The sequence below is a fragment of the Ambystoma mexicanum genome, chromosome 1p, assembly GCF_040938575.1.
Source record: "Ambystoma mexicanum isolate Mex_15411 chromosome 1p, UKY_AmexF1_1, whole genome shotgun sequence".
Taxonomy (NCBI): domain Eukaryota; kingdom Metazoa; phylum Chordata; class Amphibia; order Caudata; family Ambystomatidae; genus Ambystoma; species Ambystoma mexicanum.
In genome coordinates this window covers 731,254,250-731,271,608 of record NC_090921.1, presented here as the reverse complement: position 1 = coordinate 731,271,608, position 17,359 = coordinate 731,254,250, and the positions used below count along the sequence as shown (strand labels likewise).

General features: G+C 45.8%; 1 protein-coding gene across 2 annotated transcripts in view; it reads left to right on the top strand.

Annotated features, from left to right (window-relative positions):
* Positions 1-17,359, top strand: part of LOC138579959 (mothers against decapentaplegic homolog 6-like) — a 95,600-nt gene that overhangs the window by 31,052 nt on the left and 47,189 nt on the right. For both annotated transcript variants that reach the window (XM_069650193.1, XM_069650187.1), the window contains one exon: positions 873-968. In XM_069650193.1, the coding sequence (XP_069506294.1) occupies positions 873-968 (96 nt within the window). The remainder of the gene's footprint in view (positions 1-872; positions 969-17,359) is intronic.

Below are 17,359 nucleotides of genomic sequence, written 5' to 3'. Positions count from 1 at the left end.
TGAGTCTAGCAATTATTGTATAGAATTCCATAAAGACACATTATTTGTTATTCCTAGTCTTTCTTATTTTGGTCACTGCTCAAAGTGCTACACTTGTGGAACCCTCTGTTTTTTTTAAGAGGCCTGAACAAGAAAGCCAGCCACTTCAGAAACAACTAGCCACACGGAGTAGGCCACAGCCCAGGAGCTTCCATTTATTTTTTTACGGGTAGCGAGGGAGAACACAGGGATAGCAAGGGAGACCTCAGGGGTCGCAGCTGCGACCCCCAAATGACGTCCCTCTGAGGCTTCCATATACTTCTGATGAGGAACTGCAACCCTGGTCCTTAACCCCCCCCCCCCCCCCCCACTGGCTTTGCAATAGCCTCTGTATGATGCCCCGGGATGCTGCCCTTCATGGCGAGTCTCTCCCATGCTGAAACTGCACTGGTCACCTGGGTACCCTCTGATCTCGGGCCAGGGCCCCTCCCCCGCCAGCCGCACACCTGCACTGCCTCCCTGCGACCCCTGCACTTGGGGGCTGTATCTGTATCCCTACAGTCCCACCAGCTCTTGACACTTGATGCCTGCACTGACTCCTGCACTTGCCACTAGCTGGCCGCACTTTTACCTATTGCTTTTATTATTTTATTTATTCCTTACTGTCGATCCTATGCATTGCGCTGCCTCCTCCCCCCTCCCCTGCACTTAACCCTTCCCCCCATCCCTTCACTTGCGCGATCTCAATCTCACCTGGCCTAATAAGATCGGTTGGTCTTGTCTTTCCTTTGTTCCCCCTCCCTTGCCACATCGCGCCTTGAAACACTTGCGTATAGGCGCGTTATAAATGCTATATCATGTCATATATCATGGCTGTTTCATTTTGCTTTCAGACACCCCACCCCCTGGTTATGCCAAGGCAGCGGACCCCCCTAGGCTACAGATCCACGAAGGTGGGAACAGCGAGCACCGACATCACTCCTGGCACGGTAAGAGCTGAGAGGCGGGGAGAAAGCAGTGCTTTAAGTGGGATAAGAAATCGAGGGGGGCTCTTGCATGCTATGATGCACCATTTTGGGGGTGGGGGGTGTAGTATGCCATGTGTTCCTTTATGACGTCCTGCATGCCGCGAGGTTAGGCTAGGGAATGTTGATGTTCAAAGCATGAAACGAAACGGAGGCCAGAGAGAGAGATAAGGAGAAGACTGTGAGCGGCATGCAGGGCGCCGGCTGTGATCTATAAATAAACATACTTTGTTTATTTTAACTTGTGTGGACTGGCATACCTCATTTTGGCGACGAGGACAGCCGGCGTCCCAGAACCCACAGAAACCAGGAAGGATTTAATCCAGAGCGGAGCTCCGAGCCGCTGTGCAACACTGTGCCTGGCTTGTGCTGCATGATAAGAAGAGGGAGGAAGAGCAGATGCTCCGAACTGACGTTAATCAAACGTTGGTTTGTGCTGATATTTCATCATTGTGATGATTTTTTTTTTTCTTCTTGTCTGTCTAACTCGAGTTTGTTAGACACGATCCCATTGGCCACACCACTCCGCTTCAGAGTAAAGGACCGCCGACTGCATGACTCACCCTTTGGACTTAGGCAGAATGAGGAGTAAAGAATAGACTCCTCATCCTCTCCACAGTACATATTAAGAAGCAGATCAAAACGCAATTCAGGATAAATAGTATTCTGGTTTCCTCTCATACTGACATAATACAGAAGAAGTATGCAAGGTATTAGCATACAACCCCCGGCATGTTTTCTTCCAACACCTGGACAGCCTGTTGTAAACTGGCTAGAATGGAAAGAGTTTTGGCTAAACTATGTTCAGACCATTGATCAAGAAGGTTTGTCTGCTCATAAAAAGAAATCACTACTGCTTCATGCTTTGGGCCTAGAAGGACAGAGAAAATACAGGGAATTACCGGATTTGCCTGTGGATGAAGCTGGAGATATTGATGAACACGAAAAGGCCATAAGGCAACTAGACAAATATTATACTCCTGAGACCAATGTAGCCATAAACAGGTATAATTTCTATACCAGAACTCAAAAAGAACATGAATCTATTGAAGACTATGTATCAGCTCTAAGGGTACTATCACGCACATGCAGATTTGGCATTGGGATCACACTAGATGAACTCATACGAGATCAAATTATCATACATGCCAAAGATAGTCTGCTTCAAGACAGACTTTGGATGGTAGGAAACCCATCTCTGCCAGAAACAATGGCCATTGCCAAGCGAATAGAACACAGTCAATTGTGCTCTAAAGAGATAAAAAATAAGAAACAAGAAACTGTCATAAACATGCAATTACAGAATGATAAATTCTCATTGGAATCTGGAGATCAAAATATAGTCAATGCAATAAGAACAAAAGAACGTACGGAAAATCACCTGGTCAAGACCAATAGGACAAGAGGATTTGATAATAGAGGCCAGTCAATGAGAGGAAGAGGATGGGTGAGACCCGAAAATAAATCAGCTCCAGCACAATCTAGAGAAGCTGATAGATGCTTCAACTGTGGAAGATTAGGACATTTTGCTTATGCCAAGCATTGTCCTGCAATTGGACAAAAATGTGGCAATTGTGGAGGCAAGGGACATTTTGCTGTCGTTTGTAGACGGAAAAAGAGAATCTCGGCCATACAGGAGGAAGAGGAAGATTCGGACGAAGACAGGGTTTTTGCCATTCGTGAACCACCTGAGGGAGATTTCAAATGCCCAAGTTGTGTCATAATAATTGACAACTGGAAACTCAAAGTAAAAGTAGACAGCTGTTCACCATGGACGATCATAACGAAGAAAACATGGAACAACTTATTGGCATGTGGTCTAAAAAGTAAATTATTTGAACCTGATATTAAAAACCCGGGTGGATTTGAAGGCTCGACAATTAAGTTAATTGGTTGGTTTTCAAGCATCATAGAATTCAAAGACAGGCGAGCGGAAGTGAAGATATATGTTGCAGAAAAAGGAGTTAACGTCATTGGTTGGAGAGATCAAGCTGGTTTACGAATCAGATTGGATCCTTGTGAATCTGAACAGGTTCTGATAGTAAACTCCAGTCATAAACAGAAAGGAGAATCAAAAGCCCTAGAAGATAAAGGAAACAAGAAATTAGGACTGTTGAAAGACTTTTCACACAGAATTCGATTGAAAGATGGAGCAATACCTGTCAGACATGTCAAGTCAAGACCTATACCTTTCGCCATAGCAGACAAAGTGGAACAAGAATTAACTAAATTGGAGTCTGAAGGAGTGATCGAAAAGATTGAGTCCTCGGAGTGGTCAAGCCCCATTGTAGTTGTAATGAAAAAATGTGGGAAAGTCAGGATTTGCGTAGATCTTAGAGATGTTAACAAAAACATTATTGTTGACATCTTTCCACTTCCAGTCATATCAGAAATGCTGAATCGCATAGGTGATGCAAATGTATTTTCAACTTTAGATCTTTCCAGTGCATATCATCAGATAGCTTTAACGGAAGACTGCAGAGACATCACTGCATTTATAACTCCACATGGTTTATATAGGTACAAACGCATGCCATTTGGCTTGGCATCGGCTGCGGCTGTTTTTCAAAGGGTCATGGAACACGTTTTGAAAGGGTTGAAAGGCATTTTTGTGTATCAAGATGACATCATAGTATTTGGTAAAGGTCGAGATGAACATGACATGAGATTGAAAGATGTTTTACTAAAGTTGGAGAGTGTTGGTTTGGAAATTGAAAAGAGTAAATGTAAATTTGGCATGTATGAAGTTGATTATTTGGGACACACGGTAAATGGCAATGGTTACAAACCCAAAAGTGATGCAATGAAAGCAATCAGAGAATCGCCTAATCCCTCTAATAAGGATGAACTTAGGTCGTTTTTGGGCCTGTGTGAATACTATAACAAATTTGTCAAGAAGTTTGCTAACATAACAGAACCTTTAAGGAAATTGTTAAAGAAAGATGCCAAATTTGAATGGAATGACAAGTGTGATGAAGCAGTGAATTGCATAAAGAGAGAAATATGTGACTCCACAGAATTGGGCGGTTATGTGTTTGGGAGGTCAACCAAGGTTACAGTGGATGCGAGTGGAAATGGTTTGGGAGCGGTACTTTCTCAGATTGAAGAAGGTGGTAAGGAAAAGACAATATGTTACGCCTCCAGGGCAATTTCAGATACAGAAAGCAGGTATTCCGTAATTGAAAAAGAACTTTTGGCATGCTCATGGGCAGTAAACTATTTTAGAAAGTATTTGTGGGGTTGCAAGTTTGTTATACAAACAGATCATAAACCACTTGTAGAAGTTTTGACAGTTAAAGGCATGTGTAGGGCTTCACCTAGGTTAGCCAGATTAAGCATTAAATTACAAGATTATCATTTTGTGACAAAGTATGTTCCAGGTAAGAGGAATGTTGTTGCAGATTATTTGTCACGGCTGCCATTAAAGAGTGTGAGTGTAGAATCTGAAAGTATTGAGGAGATGGTGGCAGCCATTCTTGAAGTAACCTCGAAGGAAAAATGGTTAGATGAGATCTCTAAAGATGAGACGTTAAATAAGATTGCAAATTTTACAATGTTAGGTTGGTCTGATAAGAGATCAATTGATGGAGAATGCATGAAGTTTTGGGAAGTGAAAGATGAATTGTCCATGGAGGAAGGATTTTTGATGAGGGGGAATAAATTGATACCTCCAAAAGCATTATATAATGAGCTCATAGAAAAAGCGCATCAGGGTCATCCGGGGATTACTGGTACCAAATGCAATGTGCGATCTGTATATTGGTGGCCAGGAATGGATATTTTGATTGAAAGATTTGTTAGAAACTGCTGGCCTTGTCAAAACAGCGACAAAAGTTGTAAAAGTTTTAAGTCAGAGCCGCTTGTTATAGATAAAGGAGAAGCTCCCTGGATGAAACTTGGAATTGATATTGTCGGACCATATCAGAGACTAATTGGGGATAAAAGGTTTTTAATTGTATTGATTGATTACTATTCAAGTTGGGTAGAATTGAAAGCTGTTAAAAATATTGATTCAAGAGAAATTATTAAATTCCTTAGTGAAATCTTCGGGAGAGAGGGTTTTCCCAAATCCATTATCAGTGATAATGGTGTTCAATTCAAAAGCAAAGAAATAAGAGAGTTTGCCGTCACATCTGGGATTTTATGGAAATATTCTGCTTTGTATCATCCCCAAACAAATGGTCTAGTCGAGAGATGTAACAGAATGGTTGTAGAGACAGTAGAGTTGGCATTGAGGAATAACATGTCTGTGGAAGAGGCACTTAAAGATAGGTTATGGAGCACAAGAATGTCAGTCAAAAGAGATCTAGGAGTATCTCCGTTTGAATTGATGAGAGGCAGAGCCCCTAACACATTACTTACTCCAGAGTGGGTGAATTACAAAAGGACATCAGAGCATAGAGATAAAGGAAAGCATTGTAAATACTCTGAAAGCAAAATTAATTGGAATAATAGTTATAAATGTAAAGTTGGAATTGTACCAGGAGACATGGTAAGGATAAAACTAGGGCGTGCTGTTAGAAAGGGTGAGTCCAAATACAGCAGACCAGTTAAAGTTATACAAGTCCTAGGCAAAGCCATAAGAGTAACGGGTGGATCAGTATGGAATATGAATAGAGTAAGCAAATGGAATTGGGATTTTAAGGATAATAAAAGATTTTATCCCAGGCAAAATCACAGGCAGGATCAAAGTAATTGGTTTGGAAATGATATAGGTTTTCAATATAACATAAGAGACATATTGAATTCAGATACTAACGTCAGACCTCAAGTTAGGGAGAGACACATGCATGTAAGAGAGGACCAAGTTGCCAGAGCGGATAGTCAAATATTGAGAAGCAATGGTCAAGAAGATACTCATTTAGAGTTTGAATCTGTCCAAGAAAGTAATGGCACTGCTACTAATGATGATAGAAACATGGAGGGAAGTCAAGAAGGTTGTGTGGCTAGTGGAAGTATGTACAACCACAGAGATAGAAAATTGCCATTCTGGACAAAAGACTATGTCATGGGAAAATAATTAATTATATTGCACACTACCAATTTTGTTTTATACATAGCAGTTGGGTTAACCTACATTGTCAACATGTGTTTTTATGTTTGTTGTTTTCTTTCACACTTCTGGTTAAAAAAAAAAAAAAAAAAAAAAATTATAATAATAATAATTTAAGGGGGAAAGGATAGGTGTTAGTTTTTACCACCATCCACAGCCACACATGGTTCCCAAGTTTCTAGGTTCTTTCACACTATTTAAAATGTAATGTTTATGGATTGTTCACGGCATATTCCTAAAAATGTGTTTTTCTCTGAAAAGGGGGAGGTGGTGTAGTATGCCATGTGTTCCTTTATGACGTCCTGCATGCCGCGAGGTTAGGCTAGGGAATGTTGATGTTCAAAGCATGAAACGAAACGGAGGCCAGAGAGAGAGATAAGGAGAAGACTGTGAGCGGCATGCAGGGCGCCGGCTGTGATCTATAAATAAACATACTTTGTTTATTTTAACTTGTGTGGACTGGCATACCTCAGGGGGCTGGTGCCTAACAAAAGTTGGTGCACCCTCAACTGCCAAATCCTTTAAAAGAGGAGGGGCCTATGTGACCCAACAGACCCAATCCAGTTTTCATATGTAGTGACAGGGAGTACATTCAAATTTAAAATATATATAAATAAAATATTGACCAAAATAAATATATTGATATATAAAATAGAACTTCAAATGAAAATAGGTCACTGCGCCATCAAATTCCATAGGTCCTTTGACAGAAAACTGTATGTACTAATTTAATCATTGCATTGACAGTATTTTAATATAATGTATTGAATCATCAAATCTGTTTGAAAACAAACTAAATCAACATCTGTTTAACTGATCTTGTAACTATAAACATGAGTAATAGTGACACCTACTGGCAAAGAGCAGTATTGTCACTCAGAATCTTGCAGGGTCCTAGCTCAAGGGGAATATTTGGAGACTGCCGGGGCTAGCCCCAGCCCACTTAAAATCCCAGGGCAAGAGGGTGTAGAGGGCTTTTGCTCCAGTCATGGGCTGCATCAGCACAGGCGAGGATCACAACACACGGACACATAGCAAGAAGTTGTAAATCTATTCTCAGTGCAGGATCCCACTCTATGGAAACAGCCCTTGCTCCTTCATTTTAATCAGCACAGTTGCCGACTGTAAATCCTGCAACTGTGCAGAAGAATACCGTTTGTGGTATGGACCATGCTTTAAGTGGGCCGAGGCCAGGCAGATTCACTCCTGCACTCCAGAGCAGCTGCTGCATTTGCCGTGGGAGGGCTAAACCTGCCGTCCCTGCAGAAATTGAAACGCAAAAAGGGCGCAAATGGATACCTACGGCTTCACTAATCACTAGCAGAGTGCAGCTACCAGCAAACCCGTTGATTTGTCACATGCTTTCAAGGTTTTTCTTTTATGTGCAGTAAGTTGAAAGATACACGCTTCGGTATTGGCGGGTGGGCGGTGGGCCGGACCAATGAGAGTGGGGCCACATTTCCTCTGTTTTCGTGGAGGATCACGGCCTGCATGATACACATTGATCTCTGCAACAGGCACACGGACCTCTTTAGCTATCTTACTGGCATGGGCAGCTGTGACGTCCAGGGTAGAAGCAGACTGCTGCTAGCGGGTATTTTAACATACCCCAAGCTATCTTACAAGGGTTGTAGATTTTGTATTTTTCTTTACATTTTTTTGTTTGTTTTGACTGCAGATTTTTTTTAATGGAGTTTTCTCCATTTCAGGCAAAGTACGAACATTCAACCATGTTTTTTGGGTAATTCCTTTGTTTACAAGGGCTGCACCTCTCTCAAAGCTTCCTCGCTGGCGTGCCTTAGGTCCCTCGGGGTACTTCTTAAGTCTCATCACCACATATTGTTTAGTGACCCCTTAGGACCCTATTGATTTGCTATCAAACTTAACGCAATGGGGGACACAGACACAATGACCGCCCTCCAGTCAATGAAATCAAGCAATCCAAGAGCGTGGTGGGGGGCCAGGCCCCTCCTCTGAAATCTTGGGACCCCTCTCCCTCCTCCCCCTCACCTGCACGGTGTGCAGTGCTGTGTCAGCCTGCACAGTACATAAACACAGGGCCGCATTCAATGCTTCCGCACAACAATGAAGCACTATTCCGTCACCCTACAGCCAAGAGCAGCCCCTCCAATCCAAATGTAGCGCCTGAAACCGCTAATGATGGGTCATTAGTGACTTAATGGTTTGGTGCCTACATTCTCATGGGATGGGAGGTGAACAAAAGGGGTGTGGTAGTTGGTGTGTACAAAAGATTCTCTGCAGGAGGGCTTCTGACATCACACATTGCCCTTTTATTCTCCCAGCAAATGGGAAATAGACCCGCAAATGGAGGTGTAATGCTTTTACACTGCCTTTTCCCTCTCTGAGCCATCTTGCAGCAGTGGCAGGGCAGAGGGGGGGCACAGAGTGTAGATCGGATCAACTCAGGGCTGACTTCCATCTTGCAGCAGCAGCATGGCGGAGGAGGGGCACAGTGTTTAGATCGGATCAACGCCGCGCTGACCCCCATCTTGTAGCAGTGGCAAGGCGGAGGAAGGGCACAGAGTGTAGATCGGATCAACGCCGGGCTGACCTCCGTCTTGCAGCAGTGGCAAGGCGGAGGAGGGGCAAAGAGTCTAGATCGGATCAATGCCGCGCTGACCCCCGTCTTGCAGCAGTGGCAAGGCGGAGGAGGGGCACAGAGTGTAGATCGGATCAACTCAGGGCTGACTTCCATCTTGCAGCAGCAGCATGGCGGAGCAGGGGCACAGTGTTTAGATCGGATCAACGCCGCGCTGACCCCCATCTTGCAGCAGTGGCAGGGCAGAGGGGGGGCACAGAGTGTAGATCGCATCAACTCAGGGCTGACTTCCATCTTGCAGCAGCAGCATGGCGGAGGAGGGGCACAGTGTTTAGATCGGATCAACGCCGCGCTGACCCCCATCTTGTAGCAGTGGCAATGCGGAGGAAGGGCACAGAGTGTAGATCGGATCAACGCCGGGCTGACCTTCGTCTTGCAGCAGTGGCAAGGCGGAGGAGGGGCACAGAGTCTAGATCGGATCAACGCCGCGCTGACCCCCGTCTTGCAGCAGTGGCAAGGCGGAGGAGGGGCACAGAGTGTAGATCGGATCAACGCCATGCTGACCTCCATCTTGCAGCAGCGGCAAGGCGGAGCAGGGGAACAGAGTGTATATCAGATCAATGCTGCGCTGACCTCCATCTTGCAGCAGCGGCAAGGCGGAGGAGGGGCACAGAGTGTAGATCGGATCAACACGCTGCGCTGACCTCCATCTTGCAGCAGTGACAAGGCGGGGGAGGGGCGCAGAGTGTTGATCGGATCAATGCCGCGCTGACCCCCATCTTGCAGCAGTGGCAAGTTGGAGGAGGGGCACAGAGTGTAGATCGGATCAACGCTGCACTGACCTCCATGTTGTCAATGTGTTTCGTTTACACCTGCATGAGATTTTTTATTCAAGCATAGGACAAGTGGATTTCCATGGAATCCACCTCGGCCTTGTATCTGTTCAAGATCAGGTGGATTCCATTGGAATCCGTTAATAAAACCTGTCTCCAAAGGGAAATTCGCAGGCAGTGTTTATTTCTTCACAAGAAGGGGAGGCCGTTTCCCCATTACTGTAGAGTTTGGGGTCCAGGGCCAGACTGGGCCATAAAATTGTCTTGGGCACCAATCAAAAAGTGTCCCACAGTTGCAAATGGCAATTGATTTCTTTTGTGACACTGTTTGAATAGTACCTAAGGGGGAGTTTTTTGATAAAATGTGATGCATATTTTACATTTTAAAGTTTTCAGCAACACTGGTAAAAACTACTAGCCACAAAGTAAAGTAACTCGTCAAACTGGCCCACACTACCAGATAAGTGGCCCACTTTGACCAGAAAACTGGGCCACACCAGCATTTTGCGTTTTTGGTTCGGCCTTGGGCCTTTTGCCCTATAGGCCAGTCCCAGCCTGTTGGGGTCTCTGTCGAGGATCAGGCCTTGCCTGTGTGCATTTTAATGCAACGTGTGCCCTACTCTGCCATCTGCGATGCCCCATAGTGTTTGGCATCATGCTGCAATGACAGCGTGGCATGCCGAGGGGCTATAGGGATGCCAGGCTGTGCAGGAGTTCTGTATGCCTCGGTGGACCGTGGCGTTATGATGGCATGCCAGAATGGAGCAAGCTGCATGTTCCAAGCACTGCATTCTGTTCAACAGATACGCACCGGGATGGGTGCTCCTCTCCACGGGAACACAAGCAATGGGGGCATCGGTTGGGCGGAACGACCACGCAGGGCTACGGTGTTCCATTGGGTAGTCTCCTGATGGCCACGTAGGAAGATCTTGTTCACTGGTCGAACCATCTGGAAGAGTGTGGGACACTACTTCGGGAGCATGCGCATGCAAGGTGTGAGGAAGATATGGGCTCTCGCGGGAGGTGAGACGGTCTCTCGCTATACTCCAGTTACCAAGAAGAGCGACAGCTTGGGTGAAACTGTCAGACGAGCTTGGGAAACCCGGACATAGTGACATGTGGGTGCACTTTTGGGGGATAGCTTGGGCTTCTAATTGGTCGTCACGTGGTTTGCCATGGGTGTCATCCTAGTGGCAGTGTGCTTTGTTATCTTGTATGTTGCTTGTGTGGGCCTCCCATATATGGTACTGGGGTTTCCTTCTCCAGAGCAGGTGGAACAGATGAACACGTAGCCATCACGGGCCTGTATCGATCAATCTGTGGGTGTGTCTTTGTGCTGGTGTACTAGTGGTTCCCTTAGTTTGGTGGGTAGCTAGGTGTATTTCTAGATAGTGGGGTATTTTGTGGGAGACCTTCGGGGTCCAATGCTGGGTGAATGTGAATGTTGGTGTTCTATAGTTTGCTAGTGTGGGGGTCTCTCGTGGTTCCTTTGTGGTTGTCCGCTGATCTTGCTTTCTCTTGCACCGGCTGGTTCTTTGGCGAGGCATAGTCTGTTCTTCAGGTATCTTTCAGATTGTCTCACGGTTCCGAGTGACTTCCCGTGATTGGTGGTTGTTTGCCTCACGATTGCGAATGGCTTCCTGTGATTTGTGGTTGGTAGAGTGAGGGGGTACAAGGGTGTTTGCCCTCCAGTGTTATTGTTTGTTTCCTCAGTGGTTGTTCTCCTCTATGGTTTGGTGTGAGGTTACTTTAAGTCGTTTCTTGTGGGTCTTCTTTTATTGGTGGGGTTGCGGGGTCTTGAGCTTGTCTTTGTTCAGTGTCCATTAGCGGAAGCCACAGTATTTGTTGCAGCAGCACAGTTCACCTAGATGTGAGAAATGGCTAAGCAACACAGTTCTACTAGATGTGAGAAATGGCTAAGCAGCACAGTTCACCCAGATGTGAGAAATGGCTAAGCAACACAGTTCACCTAAATGTGGGAAATGGCTAAGCAGCACAGTTCTACTAGATGTGAGAAAAGGCTAAGCAACACAGTTCACGTGGGTGTGAGAGATGCCTAACCAACACGGTTCACCTAGATGTGAGAAAAGGCTAAGCAACACAGTTCACCTAGATGTGAGACATGTCTAAGCAACACAGTTCACCTAGATGTGAGAAAAGGCCGAGCAGCACAGTTCGCTTAGATGTGAGAAATGGCTAAGCAACACAGTTGACCTAGATGTGAGAAAAGGCTGAGCAGCTCAGTTCACTTAGATGTGAGAAATGGCTAAGCAACACAGTACACCCAGATTTGATAAATGGCTAAGCAACACAGTTCATGTGGGTGTGAGAGATGGCTAAGCAACACAGTTCACCTCGAAGTGAGAAAAGGATAAGCAACACAGTTCACCTAGATGTGAGAAAAGGCTGAGCACCACAGTTCACTTAGATGTGAGAAGAGGCTGGGTCTGCTTTGATAATTATGCACAAACACTGCCTCAGTGGCTTTGGTCTACTCTGATGGGGATCCCTAGAAGACATGCAGACATGCTGGATTGGGGTCAATTAAGCCAAAAAAGGATAGAGTTACTGCGCCTGACCTTAAAATGGTGCCAGAAGGTGAAGCATATTTACGGAATGTTTCTTGGGCCTTTTTCGGAGATATGTTGGATCCTAAGTATTACTGCCAAACATATGTGCCACTTAAAACTATCTTCTCCTAGACAGAAGTTATGTTTAAAACACGGCACAATGTACTCTCATAATGTTTCTTTCACCCAAACCGCCCCCACTGCCCCATCTCCAAATGTTGCAGTGCCGTTTTTTAAATTCTGGGTCTACTACTGTCTGAGTCTGAGGTCCTGCTATTTATTACTGTGATCAGGCATATGATCGCATATCGCTGCAACGATTTTTTAACGCACCGAGCTATTTTACAAACTAGCGTGGCCTTCAAGATTGTCAACGTGCCTTTCAACTATTTCCTGGAATGCACCACAACTTCCGGACTTCACCCTTTTCCTTCCTCCTGCGATGATCTGGGACAAAGCTTCTCAGACACCATAGGGATGTGAAGGGAGTCTCATCGAGTGGCGGGGGGGGGGGGGGCTGGGTGGGGGAGCGAGGGGGGTGGGTGGGTGTGTGTGTGTGTGTGTATGTATATATATATATATATATATATATACAGCGCATGGTTAGACAAGGGAAACGACTGTCGGGTTGCAAGTGTTCTAAGCCTGAGAGGTATCTGTGTCATTTAGAGACAGACACCACCCCTGCTGTCCTGTATCCTTCCTGCCCCACAAGACCAAATGTGACGGCAGATGATCTTCAGACATAACGCCCCCCCCCCCCCCCCCCGCCCCCAGCTAGCTATGATCACGCTGGTTTCTGGCTCTAAAACGGCCAACTAAGAACCAGGTATTTACAGTGCTATGAAACGCGCAAGCGCTTTATAAAATGTATTCTTATTATTTCGTGTTAGGTGTGAGAGGGTCAACCACAACAGTGTCTTACATACAAGACATAATAGCACTCCTCTAACCTTTGACCTAATGCTCAGAGACGCACCAGATTGGTCAGACCACTGCTAATTACGTACCTTCTGCCCTAGCCTTCTCTTACATGGCCCCAGATGATAGCTGCTGACCTCTCACCCTAATTGTGTGGTACATGACCAGATATGACTACTGCCAGTGCTTTAAGTGGGCCGGGGCCTGCCGCAAGTGGGGCTGAGCCGGGCCCGCCGGTCCCACACAACATTGGGGGATGCCTTATCCCTCGCCGGAGGGGTCACCAAAGGAAGTTACAGTCCCTTTGTTTCCCCAGGTCGACGAGGCAGCTTTCACCCTTGGCGAACCTGGGGGTTCCTGTGTTTCTGTCTTTATAAAAGATGGGTTGAAAAGTAAACGATTCACTCCATCTTGTATAAAGCTTTGCTGATGGACAAAGACGCCTCAGGCTTTGTCCGTCGTCAAATCTTTATAAAAGATGGCTTGAATTGTGTACTTTTCAAGCGATCCTTTATAAACGGAGAAATGTTTAAAAAAAGATGGTTTGAAAAGTATGCAAACCATAAGATATGCACACAAATGTATAAATGTTATATATTTGTGTGCATACCTTACTATGGTTTGTGTACTTTTCAAGCAATCTTTTATAAACATAGAAATATGTTGCATATTTCTATGTTTATAAAAGATGGCTTGCATACTACACGAACCATAGTAAGCTACGCATACAAATATATAAATGCTTACATGCATTTATATATTTGCGTGCCTTACTATGGTTTGTGTACTTTTTTAGGCGACGCCCCTCCCACAAGCCACACACCCAAACGAGGGCCCCCCTCGAGTTCTTACTCCACTTAAAGCCCTGACTACTGCTGACCTCTGACCTTCTGTCAGAACAATCTGATGTGTACGACATAACCTCCGAGCCTCTGCTCTGCCTTTACACTATATGGGCAAACATGACCACTGTGAATATAGCTTCATATATGACTTAACATGACCGTTGCCAACAAGTAACATTACATTCTGCTACATTGCTGGACATGGTTGCTACTGGCCTGGGGGCTAATTCTATAACATTAAGGGGGTGTATGGCTACTACACGCTGGCCTTCACTAGTCACAGCTTTATTTATTTTATTTTATTTGTGCATTTATGGCAGCACACGAAACCCTGAGGCATCTAGGCGCTAGTTACAGTACAAGTGCGATAGCACAGTGCACAAAGTGCAGGACCACACATAAAGGGACAACATAAGGGCAGGTTGTGAAAGCAACACAGCGGTAAGGCCTCACCTCATGATACAGGGGCTACGTCAGGTGTGGAAATAGGCATGCAAGGCAACATTTGTGTGGATGTACAATTTAGCCAAACCTCACCTAATGGTACGGGGCTAGGTCAGGTGTGTAAGTAAGCATGAAAGGAGACATTTGTGTGGGCGAACAATCTGGCACAGCCTCACCTCATGGTATGGGGGTCAGGTGTGCACATAAGCACGAAAAGCAACATTTGTGTGGGTGCACATTCTGGTCAAGTCGTGCCTCATGGTATGTGGGGTTGGGTCAGGTGTGCATGTAAGCATGCAAGCAGACATTTGTGTGTGGGTGCACAATCTGGTAAAGCCTCACCTCATGGTACGGGGCTAGGTCAGGCATGTGAGTAAGCATGTAACAAGACATTTGTGTGGGTGCACACTCTGGGAAAGCCTCACCTCATGGTATGGGGGTCAGGTATGCACACAAGCACGAAAAACAACATTTGTGTGGGTGCACATTCTGGTCAAGTCGCGCCTCATGGTATGTGGGGGTTCGGTCAGGTGTGCATGTAAGCATTCAAGGAGACATTTGTGTGTGGACGCACAATCTGGTAAAGCCTCACCTCATGGTATGGGGTCAGGTGTACACAGAAGCAAGAAAAGCAACATGTGTGTGGGTGCACATTCTGGTCAAGCCACGCCTCATGGTACGGGGGCTAGGTCAGGCATGTGAGTAAGCATGTAACAAGACATTTGTGTGGGGGCGCACTCTGGGAAAGCCTCACCTCCTGGAACGGGGGGCTAGGTCAGGTGTACACATAAGCTCAAAAAGCAACATTTGTGTGGGTGCACATTCTGGTCAAGTCGCGCCTCATGGTATGTGGGGCTGGGTCAGGTGTGCAAGTAAGCATGCAAGGAGACATTTGTGTGGGCGCGCAATCTGGTAAAGCCTCCCCTCATGGTACGGGGGCTAGGTCAGGTGTGTGAGTAAGCATGTAAGGAGACGTGTGTGGGTGCACAATCTGGTAAAGCCTCACCTCATGGTACGGGGGTCAGGTGTGCACAGAAGCATGATAAACAACATTTATGTGGGTGCACATTCTGGTCAAGTCGCGCCGCAGGGTGTGGGGGGCTAGTTCAGGTGTGCACATTAGCACGATTAGAGTCTCTAGGGAGAGAATATGCCATGGCCTGCCTGCTGGGTCCAGGTAGAATACGGTGGTATAGGGGGAACACAGCTGAGGCTAATGCAGGGAACGGTAAGCAATGACTTGAAGCATCTGGGGTGGTTACCGTGAAGATTATTTACACGATGCAGGGTGACCAGATGAAAACAAGGCGGGTCATAAGAATAACAGCAGGATCAAGCATACAAAGAGGTGCAAGGCGATATGATTAGCACCTCTGAGGAGACAGTAAGTCATGCCCTGGCTACTGGGTCCAGTTTAAATCCTTGTGGTAAAGCGGGGGCACAGTAGGCTATTATGGGAACAGAAGTGTGAGGCACATGCTGGAAGCATCCACCAGACGATTGGGGGCTACATCAGTGGTGCGCGCGATTAAAAACCAAGTCACAGGTATTTTGATGATGCGAAAGCTGTAATAATAGCAAGGTAAGGCTAAGTAACATTGGTAGATATGAGCCCTCTGACCTTCAGCAGTAATACATGACATGATATCTCCTCCGACCCTTACCATTCAGCTCCATTGGGCTATGTCTATTCAGGTTCACTTCTATATACAGTCAGCCATGGTCTTCAAACGGGGGGTGCAGGGCTGGAAATGGAAACAAACGTACACTGGTGACCCCCCCCCACCCATTCGTGCAGGGGGGATGTGAGTGGGGTGAGAGGCGGAGCCGAAGTCGAGCAGCACTTAATCTCTTCACGGAACCCTGTAAAGCGCTTTGGCTTAAGGCGCTATATAAATAACAAATCATTATCATGAACCCAATCCTGGAGATTTGCATAAAAGCAAAGAGCATTTTGGGAAGGTAAGAATGACCACAATTTACATTTGAAATATGTCTGTGATCGTGATTCTGCATGGAACCCTTTTGATCAAGTAATACAAATTGGGTTTACTGCAGTTGTCTTAATACTCACCCTAACAGAAAAATGTCTGCAAATCTAAAGACATATATATATATATATCTATATCTATATATCCCTTTGGACAGCTTGTACACAGATTTTGGGGCTTGGGCTGTTTCTGAATTAAGTGCATGAACGTTCTATCGGTTTGTGCGAGTCTGAAGCCTGCTCCAGGGTGTGAGGGTGAGAGCTCCCGCTTGGGAGCAGGGTTTGTGGACTGCTGGGCTGCCCACCCCCAGGGCAGTTGTGCCTTAGGCTGCAATGGTGCTCTGGCAAGACATACTTTGCAGGCGCTCACCTCGGTCTTTTTCCAGCCCTTTTCCTACACTGGGTGGGCAAGGGGTGCTTCTCCAATCCTCACCTTCATGCATCAGCAATCATCGGGGAACCAGATTGGTTCAGGTGTGTAATGTTAAATCCCATTTAATAGGCGCAACGAATTCTGGTCGCTTTGGTCTGTAATATCCGGACAAAACCTGAACTACAGCGATCAGGCATAATTCCTTGCACACCTGAACCAGTCTATCTCCTTGCCTGAACGGCCATGAAAACTCGCTTGTAGGAGTACATCACTGCCCTATGGAGCTGAATGAGTTGGGATCCAGAGTGCGCGCCTCACCCACCTTTTGAACTCCATAGCAGGTCATGTCCTGTGTTGACTTCTGACCTTAAAAGTTATACAAGTATAATCATTCGCAATGACCTCTGCTGAGCTGTGATCTTTCAGACTCACTTCCCTTTACATGGCCAAACATGACTGCTACCTCCCTCTGCCAAGTCTAGCTACTGACTAGAACTTCAAGTGCAGTCAGTAGTTCCATGCCCTGCATCTAACATCCAGTGCCCGCATCAATATGGCGTGCCTTTTTTTCTATACACCGGGTCATTTGCACTCTTGTGTGTTTTCAATGGGGCTTTTCCCAGAACCCAGAGATGCTGTAACTTGGCAAGAAACGTCCAACCTGCAACAATGAAAACAATAGTACAAATTAAATCATGACATTATTTACCATGAACAGTTTCACAAAACATAGTCATTAACACCCTCCTGCCTTCACTCAACTTCA